The sequence below is a fragment of the Miscanthus floridulus genome, chromosome 19, assembly GCF_019320115.1.
Source record: "Miscanthus floridulus cultivar M001 chromosome 19, ASM1932011v1, whole genome shotgun sequence".
Taxonomy (NCBI): Eukaryota; Viridiplantae; Streptophyta; class Magnoliopsida; order Poales; family Poaceae; genus Miscanthus; species Miscanthus floridulus.
The window spans coordinates 33,836,721-33,852,871 of NC_089598.1; the positions used below are offsets into that span (position 1 = coordinate 33,836,721).

General features: G+C 48.6%; 1 protein-coding gene across 1 annotated transcript; it reads right to left on the minus strand.

Moving 5' to 3' along the window:
- Positions 1-1,550: 1,550 nt before the first annotated feature.
- On the minus strand, positions 1,551-4,831 carry LOC136527914 (probable galacturonosyltransferase 9). The gene is made up of 2 exons (XM_066520774.1): positions 3,485-4,831; positions 1,551-2,186 (listed from the first exon to the last, which is right to left on the minus strand). Exons 1-2 carry the CDS (start codon positions 4,706-4,708, stop codon positions 1,908-1,910), a joined length of 1,503 nt encoding a protein of 500 aa, XP_066376871.1. The 5' UTR covers positions 4,709-4,831; the 3' UTR covers positions 1,551-1,907.
- Positions 4,832-16,151: the final 11,320 nt, after the last annotated feature.

Genomic DNA, 16,151 nt, shown 5'->3' on the forward strand with positions numbered 1-16,151 from the left:
TAAATAATTTTACTCGTTGGTGTTTACTCGAAACACCGACAGAAGGAAATAGAAAAACAGAGAAATGGGAAATCCAAGAAAAATATAGAAAAATGTATTTGAAATACATGAACGAAAATACAAGAAACAAGAATTAGACGGGTTCCACAGATAACAACCATGCACACAACTCTCTTTGGCAGTGACATGTTGTCACGACAAGCGTATGTCCCATCATCAGTGTGATGGCAACAAGCTCCACGTACGAGGGCAAGCGGTGCCCAGGTGTTGCCTCGGGCACACACACGATGGAAAGGAAAACCAGAGCTTTTGAGCGAATGTTTTATTTCCTATGAAATAATGCTACAGTATTATATAAAGGGATCTTCGTAGTCCTCTGTTCCAACTTCCAAACGTTCATACTAGCTTCTTTTTCCTCCGTTTTTTATTCCTACAATTTTCCTTTGAACCCTTAAATTCAAACGAGGCTTAAAATGTTAAATTTAGGACATATATAGACCCCAACAAATTTTAGAATCTAGATTCCATAATAGAGGAGGGCCTCAATGGGGCTCCATCATGTGGGAGGTGGTAGGGGGGTTGGGTGGGGTGGGAGGCTTGAGCCCCGCCCGCTCCATCACTAGGGTGTGCTCCTACACAAATATATGTAATTGAAGGTTCTTTAGCCATTTGGATATAGCAAAACAAGCATATTGCCATAGAATTCTAGAAATTTGCCCAAATCTACAAAAGTGTGTCTTATTATCTCACTTCAAATCTAGCTTCACCGTCTCACAAGACATAACAGAGTTGGGCCCTGTGCTGTGCCTGATCTTTCTAACCTTTCCCATGTCTGATCTTTCTAACTTTAAAATGCTAGTACATATTACCTCCACCTCTGCTCTTATTCACGGTGAGACCATCAATTAGCAGCGTGACACCAACCAGCAGCTAGCCTTCGAGCCTCTGCACTCTCCTCGATGTCGTCAGGATGCTTCAAACCCTAGCCACCTGCGCAGCCGCCATAGAAACAGATAAAATGAGTTGTGCTTTGGACCGTGGTTGGCTTAATGGAAATAGGAGAGGGCAAATTGGTCAATTCAACTATGTTGACCTGTCTCAGAACTGACTAGGTTGACAAGATGAGCTAACATGGAGCCACATTAGACGGAGGAGATCAGACCAAATTTGCAATAGGGATTAAAACGGCCGTTTTGAATGTGGGCGAATTTGAGTTTTGTAGCAAAGTTTAAGGACAGGATTGGCGATTCCGCCAAAAAAGGAGGATAATGAAACCATCATTAAAGAAAAAGTAAAAGGGGAAGATAATGAAACCAAAGAAAAAGCAAGCATTCGCACACCTACAAAACACACAAACATTAGACATTTATCCACCGTCGTGCATACATGACCTGTTTAAAATACCTTGTGTTCTGGATTAAAAGTGAAAAGTCTCAGTGAAAGCAGCATCTGACAAATGGTTGACAACATTATTGTGCATCACTGCATTTCTAGTATTCATCGACATCATACCTCAAAGTAACCAGCAGTATTCTCAAAAAAGATCAGTGCACAACAGCGCAAGGGCAAGGAAACACCAGCTAAATAGAATTCCAACCTGATCCCAGCAACCTTTTCTTTTCCTTATAGATACAATTGGAGATACGCTTGTTATTCAATAATACAGGAATGTTCATCTACAGCTTCCTCCCAATGACTCATTCTCTATGCACAATAATCCAGCAAATTTAGCTGACAGAACAAATACTATCACAAACAAGCTACCAGATCTACAAGAATATTGTTGCCCAGCACAAGTAACAACTCTGCTACAGATAAGCCCACTTGTGCAGCGTTCGAGGCTCTTTTGTCCCGAAAGAAAAGGTAGCATGTGCCAGTGGATTCCTTAGAAGCTCTCTAGAATCTCTTCAAAGACCAAAGTTACACAGTGTTAGGAACTCCACTTCAGTGTCCACATACTTTGTCCACAGGGCCTTGTATTGGTTCAAAGCAACATCAAGCCAGGGCTTCATGTTCCCATCGAAGTGTATCACTGCAGCACTACGGATTGCCTCAGGGCTGATGCTTGGATTATAGCCAAGACCCATTACATGCCATGACTTATCCAGTGGCTTGGTATTGCCATAAAAGGACATCAGCCCAGCTGTTAGAATGGATGTAGGATCCCACAGCTCGCCATCCTCATTCTGCCATAAGAATATACAAACATCAGTCCCTTGGGTCAAAATCAGGTGAATTTTATTCTGATAAGAGTGGGCAACTATTGGCATCATTCGCATAATTGCATACAGATATTACACATCAGAGACTAATGCAGAACATATTGTTAGTTAGATTATGAAGTAAACAAGTTTAGGCTTCAGAGCAAAGCATTACTAGAGCACATGAACCCTACTCTCAGATAGGAACTCTTCCAGAAAGTTGCTAAGACCCCAGTGTGCACCAATCCACTATATACTAAAAATTAATATGTCATGTTAGGACTTTAACATTCCCGACAAAAAGGAGAAAACATGAAAAACTATAGACCTTGGTTCAGCTGGACCCAGAACAGAAAAAAATGACAAGGCATGGCTTACATGTTCTCAGAAACATGAAAAACACTTCTAGTTCCTCTTAAAAAGGAATGAAAAAACATAACACACTCAATTTTGTGACCGTCATCACATTTGAACCCCAGCAATTAGAAGTTACCTACCTGCAACCAAATTGAACTAGAGGAAGTAAACATCACAACACTAGCTCAATTTGGTGATCCTAAATACTCCCTCCATTCCAAATTACAAGTCATTTTGGCTTTTTTAGATATGTATCTAGACATAGCATATATCTAGATGCAGAGTAAAAGCTATGTATCTAGAAAAGCCAAAACGACATAATTTGGAATGGAGGGAGTACAGCAACCAAATTAAACTAAGAGGAAGTAATCATAACACTATAAAACAACCCACATTAAGATAAGATTTAAAACAAAATTGAGACAGTCACTAGGAAACTCATTAAAACTCAAAAGAAAAGAAAACACTCTAACTAATCAAAGCAAGGCTTGCTAAGATATGATTTAAGATAATTGTAAGTTTGTTAAACAATAAGACATAGGAGCTGAGTAGTTGAGTGCATAAGACTGGACCATGCAATTGTTTGGGCCAATCCATCAAGACATTAATATTAAAAATTCTACAAATGATTTGCTATCCAATCATCTGTACACAGCCATGAATAACACAAGTTAAGGGAATCATTAGCCTAGAGACACAAATTTCTTCGTTGAAATACCAAACGTTACAGGCTGAAGCCACCCTGTGCTTAACTCCAACACATGAATATTGGTAATGGAAAAAAAACTTAAAACAGAATCCACATCGAGCTAGTGAAAAGGTGAAGCTGAAGCACACATGACCTAAACTACATATATAGCCACTTATCAACCCCAATATACGACAATGCCACATGTAAGTTGTGAACAGAGTTCAGAGCAGCTCACCATTTCCATATACTGATGGAACAATTCTGTGCAACCATCCCGCCGCCATGTCTCAAGATCGAACACATTTACCCCATATGCCCATGCACAGGCACTGGGATTGAATCGATCCCGCACAATGGGCTGTGTGAAGTTGAGATACTTCCTGTACCTCCTAAACCCCCCGAAGCACGTCTCCACTGCGCCATTCACCTTCCCGTCCAAGTCGACCTGCCAAAGCGCTGCCAAATCCTTCTGCACCACCACATCGTCCTCCAAAAGGACCACCCTCCGCAGCGACGGGAACATATCTGGGAGGTAGAACCTCAGGTAATCCAGCAACTCGACGTCTCTGTTGCCGGCGTCGATCTGCCTGACCACCGGCGAGTTGGTGGCATTAAGGAATGGAAAGTCGGAGTAAGCAAGGAGCTGGACGTGCACGCCAAGCGGCGGCGGGCGCCGTGCGAACCAGACCCGGAATGCAGGCAGGTACATGGGCGCGGTGACCACGTGGAAGACGTGGCGCGAGGGGTCGGCCGCGGCGCGCGCAGCAGAGGCCACCACGACGGAGACGGCGAGCACATTGTCGGAGAAGATGGCGTAATGGTACAACGCGGGGTCATCGAACTCGGGGGACGGGTCGGGGTCGTCGGCGAATGCGGAGGGGTTGGCGAGGCGGGCCTCGAGGAGGCGCATGGCGAGGCAGTGGAGCGACTTGGGGGTGGAGTCCGCAGCGATGCGGGAGGACATGCGCCCCGCGCGGCGCGCGCGCGAGAGCTGCTCGCCGACGGCGAAGACGGTGTCGGAGAGCTTCTGGATCTTGGACTGAGTGTCGAACCCCTCCTTGGCGTCAGCGGCGAGGGCGCGCGCGAACTTGATGCGCTCGCGGGCCTCCTTCTCGAGGGGCCTGAGCGCGTCCTCGGGGAGCGAGGAGAGGTGGGAGGCGAGGCGGGCGGACAGCGCGGAGAGGTCGGAGGAGAGGGTCGAGAACGAGAGCGACTGCGCTGCGGAGGCCTCCTTGAGCTTCCGTGCGTGCGCGGCGTACGCGGCAAGGACAGCCGCGTGGTCGGCAGCGTGGCGGCGGACGGCGGCGAGGCGCGCGGACGGCGGGGACGAGGAACGCGCCGACGAGGCGGGCGTGGAAGAGAGGAGGAAGGAGAGTGCCGCGAGGAGGAGGAGCGTGAGCAGAGCCGCGAACGCCGCGCGGCGCGGCGCGGACGGCCGGAACGCGCGGCCGCCGGCCATTGGGGATGGCCGGATGGGGAAGTGGCCGAGTGGGAGACTGGGAGCGAGGGAGTGGAGTGGCCGGTGGCGAAGCACGTCGCGGATCTGAGCAGATGCCGACTTGCCGAGGCAGAAAGAGGCCGGTGGGCGATCCTGTAGGTCCAACCAGTCAGTGAATGGTGGACAAGGCAACCGTGGGTATCGATGTCGGTGAGAACCAAAAGAAAATAAAAAGAGAGGAAGAGACATTCTCCAGCACCAACAGAGGCAGCTGATGTTTACGACTATTTTGTGCGGCCAATGTCTATGAACCGTCAAATAAAGAATATAGTATGTTTAAAGAAATGAGAAGCTAGATAGTAATAAATCTGATGATGTTCCGTGAGCTGCAGAGAGAGAGGCCGATGGTTCGTGCGGCTGATAAGTCGACTCAAACTGTTTTGTTACGAGAGAAAATATTATATCATGGCTCATAAGCTAGGTTGATAAGTTCAAGCGAATAAAATAGACCAGAAACATTTAAGAAGCTCATCAGCAAGGTACTCCTGTTCGGCTGGGATCAATTTTGTAAGTAGAATCTATTTACAAACATTTTATTGGACTCTAATCTATTGGACTCTAATCGTTCATTCGCAAATGCGTGTATAGTATTATCAAGGTTATATCTTTAAGGCCTATTTGGTACACTCTGATGTTCCACAATCCACATGGCACTACTATAAAATTGATGTTAGAACACATGCTCATTTCATTAACGGAGGCATGCACAAAAATGTGGTTGTCTCCTAAAATAGGTGATGATTTTCGGATGTGGTCATTTTATTTTAGGAGACAGTCAAAAATTGTCCGTCTCTAAAAATCCATTAACAGAGACAGACATCTTAATAAGTCCGCCTCTAGAAATAGCTCCTATTTCCAAATCCATTCTTCCCAATCTATCCCACTTAGCAAACCCTAAGTATAAAACATCCTGTGGCCAACCCCTTCCACTGGAAATCCATTCGCTCGCTCGCTCATCTCTCTCTCTCTCTCAAACACACACGACACCATCGGTGACCCGGCTAGCTTGAGGTAGTGGCGGGGGTGGGGGGCGGGTGTGGATCCGATGAGGAGCAGCGACAGCGCGCGGATCTAGCAAGGAGGAGCGGCAGCGGCACACGGGTCCGGCGAGCAGCGTGGCGACGCATCGATGGGCTTTTGGCGAGCCTTGTGCATGTGCTTAGCGGGCCCCTTGACTAGCTCACTACTTTTTAAATTTATTGACGGAGGCGGGCATTTGTCCGCCTATGTAAATTAGGATTTACGCAGATGTGGCAGCCGAGGCGAACAGTCTGCCCGCCTCTATCAATGCTTTTTGACCGTCTGCGAAAATACTTATGGTAGTAGAGTGGCTTGGGAGGGACTGAAACAAAAAATTGGTTCATTTTCCTCTCTAATCCATCTCAAACCATGTGTGTCGGGTACCATAAAACGGGGTACCCCGAGCGTATACCAAAAGAGTCACTTAAACCCCATCAGCAACGAAGCCAGAAGGTAAGCCGTGGGTTCACCACCGGCCCCGTCCGAGCCCACCGGCTCTCCGCCTCGCCATAGGCCTCGCACGGGGGGTCTCGACGCCCTGACGAATCTCCGCCTCGTGTGAGGCCGCTCGCGGGAGGCCTCGATAGGGAGCCCAATCTCCATCTCGCCCAAGGCCCCGCGCGTACAGCCTTGAACGAGACAGTGATTCTCCGTATCGCTTGAGGCCGGCTTGTTAATAACCCGTCGCTCCTGCCTCGACCAGTCTTCCCGATAGCGTGTCACGTCCCATTAATGCGCCAACCACTCCCGCAATCTCAGCCGGACGACGGCTCGACACCACGGAGTGGCCGACGGGACAAGGAGTCGCATCAACGCCATACCGGATGGGACAAGGCGCAGCGGGTATTACCGGCCACTGTGTTCTGGCGCTGTGCCCCCGATCAGCGCCTGAACTACACTGCGCCCCGTAACCCCCGCCCCGAAGACAACGCGGCATGGGAAGTCTGGTCCGGGTCATCATCGCCTCCAAATCAGCGTGCCAGATCAACCGCTCCCTCCAAGCCTCGGCACTCTACGTCAGGGCCTCAGCTATCTTGAGATTCACGTCTGCCGAGACCCCCTCATGCCTCCACTCGGACTCACCCGATAATAGCTCATCGGAAATGCCACCGCTCGCGCCCATCGAGGGTAGCTTGGCATATTCCACCCCTCATTCCGAATGAAAAGGAAGCGTGAGGGTCGTACGAAAAGCCAGGGGAACCCCTGACGGCCCTCTTGCTCCATGCAGAGGCTAGGGGGCTCCTCCTGCAACCTTGCCGAGACCCAGCGACCTAGGCTCGCGCACGAGGGGGCTCGGCAAAACAACCCCTCCTTCCGAACGAAAAGGATGCGCGAGGGTCGATGAAAAAGTCAGGGGAGCTCCTGATGGCCCTCTCGCTCTGTGTAGAGGCTAGGGAGCTCTTCCTGTAGACATGCCGAGACCCTGCGACCCAGGCTCGCACCCGAGGGGGGCTCAGCAAACAAACCCTCATGCGCGAGGGGCGTACAAAAAGCCAGGGGAACTCCCGATGGCCCTCTCGCTCCGTGCAGAGGCTAGGGGCTCTTCCTGCAACCTTGTCGAGACCCAGCGACCCAGGCTCGCACCCGAATGGGCTCAGCAAACAACCCCTCTGTCTGAATGAAAAGGATGTGTGAGGGTCGAAAAAAAAAGATAGGGGACCCCTGGCCGCCCTCTCGCTCCGTGCGAAGGCTCGGGGGCTCCTCCTGCGCCCAAGACAAAGACAAGCAACCTAAGCCCATACTAGAAGTTTCGTTACAAACACGATAAAGGGCATCGAGCCCATTATGGTCCAGGGTTCGAAGGCTGGCTCCCCTAGGGTTTCGACAGCCGCTCCAGGGCAACAGAGTCAGGGACGACTATGGGCAAGCCCATGTATGGCCAAGGCCCGAGCAAACGATTGCTCGGGACTTCCTAAGTCGTGTTCGAGACCGGTAGGGAGGTCTCCGAATGGGATCCCACCATAGGGAGGCACCGAGCCACCAGGGCCCAGCGAACGGCCTTGACACCCACTAGAGAAACCCTCTGGTACTCTTGGAGTGCGTCTCTCGACCACTAGCCGACCCCTAGCGAACGGGGCATGGGCCTCCACTCGGACTTACCCGATAACAGCTCACCGGAGATGTCATCGCTCGCACCCACCGAGGGTAGCCCGGCATATCCCCCCCTCCTTCCGAGCGAAAAGGAAGCATGAGGGTCGCACAAAAAGTCAGGGGAAACCCTGATCGCCCTCTTGCTCCGTGCAGAGGCTCGGGGGCTCTTCCTGCCACCTTGCTGAAACCCCACGACCCAAACTCGCACTTGAGGGATCAGCAAATACGATAAAAACTTCTCACTTAATACAAAAAAAGCCCCTGGAGGAGTAAATCCACTCCTCCAGGGCCTCGGGGGCTACACCCGGCGGGTGCGCTCACGCGCACCCACCGAAACCTCAAAAAGCAAAACACAATCCCTACAGGAGCGGCTGCAAGCCAATACTCAACAAACCCTCAGGGAGAGTGCTCGCACTCCCCCTAAGGCTCGGGGGCTACTGTCGGGTACCATAAAATGGGGTACCCCGAGCGTACACCAAAAGAGTCACTTAAACCCCATCAGCAACGAAGACAGAAGGTAAGCCGTGGGTTCACCACAGGCCCCGTCCGAGCCCACCGGCTCTCTGCCTTGCCATAGGCCTCGCACGGGGGGTCTCGACACCCTGACGAATCTCCGCCTCGCGTGAGGCCTCTCGCGGGAGGCCTCGACAGGGAGCCCAATCTCCGTCTCGCCCGAGGCCCCACGCGTACAGCCTCGAACAAGACAACGATTCTCCATATCGCTCGAGGCTAGCTTGTTAATAACCCATCGCTCCCGCCTCGACTAGTCTTCCCGACAGCGTGTCACGTCCCATTAATGCGCCAACCACTCCCGTAATCTCAGCCGGACGACAGCTCGACACCACGGAGTGGCCGACGGGACAAGGAGTCGCATCAACGCCATACTGGCTGGGACAAGGCACAGTGGGTATTACCGGCCACTATGTTTTGGCACTATGCCCCCGATCAGCGCCTGAACTACACTGCGCCCCGTAAGCCCCGCCTCGAAGACAACGCGGCATGGGAAGTCTGGTCCGGGTCATCATCGCCTCCGAATCAGCGTGCCAGATCAACCGCTCCCTCCGAGCCTCGGCACTCTATGTCAGGGCCTCAGCTATCTCGAGATTCACGTCTGCCGAGACCCCCTCATGACTGTTCGGCATAGGCACCAACCGAGCCTCAGCTTTGCGCGCCGTCAATCTACAGCGACCCGCACATCGACCGCCACGCTCGCTTCGAGGTAGCCCTGGAGCTCCTATGACGCACAGGATCGGATGTGACCAGCACGTCGCCCCAGCGCTTCAAGGATGGACCACTCCGACGACCACGCCGCCACAGGAACAGGCTACAGGGCTCAGACATGCCGCCTCCGTTCACACGACGCCGTTTAGTTAGCACCCATACTACCCTTGTCCCCCCTTCAACTATAAAAGGAAAGGACCTGGGCCATTTCTAGGGGACGAACACACACGCACACAAAACAACACCCTGTAACACGCACACTCCCCCGCTGCCTAAGAGCAACGTCTCAAGCAGCCACACCGCTCCACGCTGAGACTTGGGATTAGCTCCTTCTCTGACCCAGCTTGTAACCCCCTACTGCAAGCACCTCGGTGCAAGGAATACAAGTTCGATCTCTCAGACTGGATGTAGGGCACCAATTGCCTGAACCAGTATAAGCCTTGTGTCTCTTTGCATCACCATCCGGGATCGAGAACACGCAGTCCAAATTTACTAGTTGGTTGAGGACCCCCCGGTCCGAAACAATGACAATGTGGATTAAGGTAAATTTGAGTGCAACCAAATAATCCCTGGGTGGTTTTGCCCATTCCCTTGTACCATTGTCGGGAATTGGCGGGGAATGTGAATGGAACTTCCTCAAATGCATTAGCATGCTATCTCTACAACTAAAAAACAGCGATAGTTTTCATCCACCCGGCTAATCAACACGTGTCGTGCGATCCCTGACCACCCGGCTTTCACCTTGCCTCCCTTCCCCCTTCACCATGGCCCACATCCACCGCAGCCTCACACCCCCTCCCTCGCTACGCCTCACGTCATGCCCAATCTCCCCTCCTCCTCGCGCCTCCCATCGATGATCGTGAGACCTCGCCCTCGCCCTCTCCCTCGCTCCGCTGTCGCTAGCAACACCGCCTCCTGCTCGCATCAGAGTTGCTCCAGCGACCCGACACCACCGGACGCCGCCGCCTCCACAAACACCGTCGCCGCCCCAACGCGCCGCCGTAGGATCCTCAGGTGTGCCAATCCCTTCCTGCTATGTGAAACCGAGCACCGGACCCTATCTGATCCCTAGGTGTGCCTTTCACATGGCTGAAGTCCAGGAAGACACGGATACGCAAATAAGGTAAATGCCATTTCCTTACTTCTTCCAGTTTCTAATTCCTATATGACTTTAGAGAAAAAACATTAGTACTCAGGGTTGATTGTCTGGTTGGCATGAAGAAAAAAAACTCTAGAACATTAATGATGTAGTGTCAAAACCTAAAATAGTTTTTTACATTGGTTATTTAGCGTCTTTTTTTTTGCTAAGAAATGTGATATATCACATTAAGCAGTCCATTGGCTTTACAGCTGCAAGCCTGGTGTTCACCAACATTTGGTCTAGTCATTATGACTCTATGATGTTTCTGGGTATGACTACTACGAAATTTCAATGAATCGAGCTCTCTTTCTATCTGTGACTGGAGATGGCCATGCTGTTGTTTCTATTTCGATCTGATCAGGTTTGGTCTGAACACTAATTCCTCTATTTTGATAATTCCTCTTTTTTCTGCAAGATTTGATTATCTTGATAATTCCTCTTTTTTCTGCAAGATTTGTTGGTGCATAGTTTTCTCATATAATCCGTCTGACAGTCCTCGTCATTACTAAGAATATGTTGCTCTTTGGTACAAGTAGTAAGACATAATGGTGAAAAAGATCTGAAATGTACATATGATGTAATCCTTTGTTTCTTGACCTATGAGATTAATTCCCCAGCCATGTTGCTTTAGCAAAGTTGTTGAATAGTATAATGCTTTGGAACTATGGCTACTTCCTACTGAAAGCACAATGATGACAACTTTGGTGTTTCAGTTCCCGAAGGGCATCTAGGCTTGGTCTGTGACCTGATGCCTTCTATAATATTTATTTTATACTATTGTTTGTGCCATTGTTAGCTTGCTCCTAGATTAGCTACATCTTCTGCTTTGCTATGTACAGAGGACTTGCATTTCATGTGAAGGTTTATCAGTTCTTTTTATTTTCTTTATATAACCTGACATGTCTGGTATCTTCTCTGAGCTTCAAGAGTAATTATCAGTATGTAGTGTAGCTAGCTTTTTCTACCACTATTGTTTGTTTGATAATAAGTCTCCATTTGCAGGTACCTGTATTTGAGCAAATTAATGACAATCAGTGGGGCATCAGGTGCCATTGCTTGCCTTATACTTGATCAGGTCTGCATTTTCACTTCCCTCCCCTTGCAACCTGAATGACAGATTTATATCCATGAACTTTGCTTCCATGTCCTGCAATTTATTCGTGTCTATAACTGTTGCTTTAGTGGGACATGAGCTGTTGTATTTTTATGGCAACAACTTGGACATCAACTGTTGTATTCGATCGAAAGTTCGACCACCCTTCCACTGCTTACAGCCACTGAAAACAGCGTCAGAAAATCACTTCTGTTGCCAGCAAGCCAGATGCCTCATCGATTCTCTATAGGCTATCATAGTCCTTGGTAAACCTTCGTAGTGAGCCATTGTCTTTTCTTGAAGATCCAGTCTTGGACAGTGCCATACTTCCCAAACAAAAGCAGACTTTGGCCTAAGAGAGCACATGCAGCTTTGTGTTTAGTCTCAAACACCTATGTAATCTTGATGATATTAAGTTATTACTGTAACTTTGCAAAATCATATTATGACAATAAAATGTGTTGTATGAAAGATCAGGCCGTGGATGATGTCTAATTTAAAGGCATTGGAAAAGTGAAGGGAGACCATCCTGCACGCCAATTTTAAAATGGAATTTGAGTTTGATCAGTTTTATCAGTTGCTGAACATTTAATTAGTTTTATCAGGTGCTGAACATGGAGTTTGGTCAGAAACTATTTGGTGTCTATGGTTATTTTTGATAGCATCTGATAATTAGCACAAGAACATGAATTAATTTAGTTGGCAACTATACATGTTATCTTCACAACAATCATTTGGAGTGAACCTTCAGTCGGCACAATGGAAAGATGAGTTTTTCAAATAGGCTTCGACATGCCAATTGTTTTTCAAATACCTTCAATGTGCATTTTATTTTAGGCCACTTTTCTGATATATAATTTTTCCCCTACTGATTTAGCATACCAGTTTACCTCTCATAGTTTTGATGTGGTATATCAAATGTAGGTGCACAAAAGACCGGTTAGTAAAAAGAAAATATTAAAGAAAGAAAAATATATCAGATTCAATTTTTATTTTTCTTTTGCTGGTGGCTACTATGCTCCTATGCTTCATTTCTTTATCTCTTGATTTTGATATATACATCGATCGGAGAAAATCGGAATACTCATTATGCGGCATTGTGTGGTGCCATCAGTTTCTTCAATTTCACCATTATCGTGCGATCCATGTGTTTGTAGTACAATACTTTAGTTGTCCTGTAGCAACGCAAGGGCACGAACCTATATTCAATTTAACTACTCTAGCATATTAAATATACATAATATAGAAAGGAATCCTTTCGTGATTTATGTCTCCTGTTGGCTAGTATTCTTCATTTCTTGTCTAAATAATAGGTCTGTAGCCATGTAAGGTTTGCATCTCTATTAAGATCGTTCTCATCCCGTAAACAAATCATGTGTGCTAAGTCCTAATTATTCGAACAAATATATATCTTTCTCTTAAAAAAATAATCATTGTTCTATGGTCTAATTCTTACTTTTCTTTTAATTTTCTTCAACTTGCAAATTTTTGAATTCCATGGCATAGTTTCAGTTGCAGTTTTCCTCCACCTTTGTAGTGACCTTAATGAAACCGATAGAGGATTTATTATTTTCTTTTAGAAACGATAGAGGATTTAGGTGAGGGAGAGAAGGGCCAACACGAAGACAGGGATGTGTTCTGTACGCACAAAGGACTCTCAAAGGCCCACAGAAGCTCCCGTTGCAACACACGGAAGGTCTGTACAATAGAGTTGGTGAGCTTGCAACGGCGTCCTCTCCGAGACTGTGTTAATTTCACGAACTTTGCTTTTTGGATTAAATGTCACTTTAATGTTGATATTTAATTTCACAGTATTGTTATCTTATCGTGCGATCCGTGTGCTTTTAGTATAAAGTTTAGTTGTCCCGTAGCAACGTACGGGGACGAACCTAGTATGTCAAATAGTTGTTCTCCGTCCCTTGGTTTAATCACCACCACAGCCACTTGATAATTACTTAATAGCAGTCTACGGAGTCTTCAAAGTCAAGAAACACAATGGGATCAATCCTGGAGGAGGCGGATGCTGAAAATAGAGCTAAGGCTGAAAGAGCATCATGGGGTGAAAATCCCTTCTACAACAAAAAAATATAGATACTTACCCAAAATTGCAGATACTAAACCCCTTCAAAGTCCACTCAGCCGGTGAGTGGAATCATAATGTGAAGGCGATTTCTCCGGTATGTTGTTTTGTGTTGTGGTTTTTTAGTTTGGAGCTTCTCAATGATGCTCACGAGCCTCCAGTGTGTTGTTTTGTGTTGTGGTTTTTTAGTTATTCGCGTCATAGACTGAAGACGACTTTCCCATATTTCTGACCTTGTCTAAGTACTGTACCTTTTTACATCCATTGCTACTAAACAATAATGAGTTCTAGAGCAATTGTGGAATGTTTGTGAATAGAGGTAGAGATGCTAGCATTGATGATTTATGTGAGCTTTTGCATGGTGCAATGTCGTTTTTTATAAGGACTCAGATTTATATTATCATTGAAAGCATAGTAGAAGGATCTGGAAAGCGTTTTCCAGGTAACTTGGTTGTGGCAGCATTGCCACAAAAGGAAACAGACCCTAAAATTACATACTCAAGGCCCAAAACAAAACACGGCCATAAAGTCAAAATACTGAACTCCGAGAGAGGTAGACACAAGCGATGATTCCGTCGGGAACACTGGGTTCGTGCTGCGAAGGCTGCCACAAAACCACGTCAAAACCATCCAGGGTCCTCATGCATGCACGCCGATAGAATAGTACGTGTTCCCTGTAACTGGCTTACTAGACTAAGCACTTCAAGATTGCTGAAATTGAATTGTAGATTTGATATGAGCTTCACCGGTAGTGCCAGAGAGCTAGGATGAAAGTTTAGGGGGGGGCTTAAGTTGCGAGTTTATCATCATCTTCAACCTCCAACCTCTCCTTCTCAAAGCAGCCATGACAGAAATTCTTGGAGGGGCTCTAGAGGGACTCCTGTAACATCCTCGGTGTTACACTGTACAATCTTTTGCTAAACACTATATGTGCATCATGTTTATATGATAATGTATGAATTATAGAGTGTAAATCAATTTCTGTGACTTGAAACATTATCGGAAACGCGAAACGAATATTATATTTTATGTCGCGTTATACCACTTCGAGTTCTGGACGAATTTTTATTGAAAGAAAATGCTATAGAACGTATACCCGGCACTTTAATAAAGTTTGTCGTGCAAACTTCGTAGGTGGCGATGAAATACTTGCGGTCGAGAACGGGATTCGCTAGATAGCTTATTTGATAGCTTGGAAATCGAAGTTGACGCGAATCCGAACAAAAACTTAGTCAATTTTCGTAAGTCAGAAAATGGTTCGACGAAGCTAAGTTTGACATTTTTTATAGGAGGATCGGGTTAAGTATTGGCATGGTTTTAGGGGTTGTTTTAGTAGCTGGATATACCATCTCGAGCGTAAAATAGGTAGTTTAGCAATTGGATCATCGGGCTGGATTTTGGGGCAGCTTTAAAATTCGTGCATGGCACGTTTCGGTCGGTGTCAGTGTCTGGACGCGGTCACTGTCTCGTTTTAGCTCGGCGTCGCGGCTATGGCTTGCCCAGTCACGTAACCGCCCCACCACTATCGCGCCCTAACGCGCGCACCCGCCCCACCGCTGCCACGCCCTGACGCGCGCACCTGCGCCACCACTACCGCGCTCGTGCAAGCACATACGCACACGCGCATGCACGAGCACACCGCCCCCGGTGGCCTAGCCGCTCGGCCAAGATCGCCGTCGTCGTGGGCCCGCTGCTCTGGCTTGGCCTCTGTAGCCACTTCGCCATCTCGCTGACCCCGCGTGTCGTGCCACTGCGTTGCTGCTAGCCGTGGCTGTTTGCGTGAAGTCACCACGTGCGCCCTGCCATCGCCGTCGTGTTCGCCTGGCCACTCTGCCGCCTCGTGTCGGCCTAGCGTTACCGTGCGCTTGTGGCCACATTTGGCATTGCCTGCACGTTGCCTTGCCTCGCCTGCCTTGCCATCGCGTCGGTGCTCGACGACGCTGCGCTGCTGCCTCGTCTGACTAACACCATGTCACTACGACACACTGGGCTGAGCCGCCGTCAGCAGTTTGTGAATTATGGCCGTGCGGTCCACCATCCTAAGCACGTTGGCCATTTCCCCATCGCCCTATAGCCATACGCGTTGTGCACCAATTGACAGCCGCGTCCCGCCACGGCAACGTCCCGCCAAGCCACGCCGGCCGTCCCCTGTTCCTCTGCCGTCTTGGTCGCTGGTCCCACGCTTGCAATTCAACCTGGTGAAGCCACCTTAGTCCAATTAACCCTGTCCGTAACTCCATCATGTAGCCAACCAACCACCCGACCCCACCTTGCAGCGAGCCTCGCCATGTCATGCTCTAGTTTGGAGCTGCCCTTCCGCCGGGTCAATAAGACCATGTCGGTCTGCGTCGAAGGTAAGCTCCCTATCCAGTGTAGCTCGTGTCAATTCCTTGCATCGCTAGCTTCGCCCCCACCTGCTAATCACCCTGCGCACCTTTGCCTAATCGCTATCACCACCTAGCCTCCCCTAACGCAGCCTCGCCACCGCTGTGCACCACCGCACTATCCGTGCACACACGGCCAGCTCGGCTCGGGCCACCTCTGGTCGAACCATCACCTTGCCTATGTCAGTAGTGAGTTCCTTGAGCTCACTAGCTACCCCAATTTCTCTGGCGTTGTTGTAGTTCACCGGAACATCGTCGTTTTTAGTGTTGGAGCTCTATCGCCATGGACCAGCCTTGCTGCGGTGTCCTAGCTCGCACTTCCTTCACCCAGTGCTTTGCGTTCAAGCCTAGTAAGGTATTGGCTCCATAGATAG

Excerpts from the sequence above, each read along its gene's own strand:
- LOC136527914 (XM_066520774.1), bottom strand. The coding sequence starts at position 4,708 with ATGGCCGGCGGCCGCGCGTTCCGGCCGTCCGCGCCGCGCCGCGCGGCG. Across the intron at positions 2,187-3,484 it reads TCCATCAGTATATGGAAATG|AATGAGGATGGCGAGCTGTG; the intron begins GTGAGCTGCTCT and ends TTCTTATGGCAG.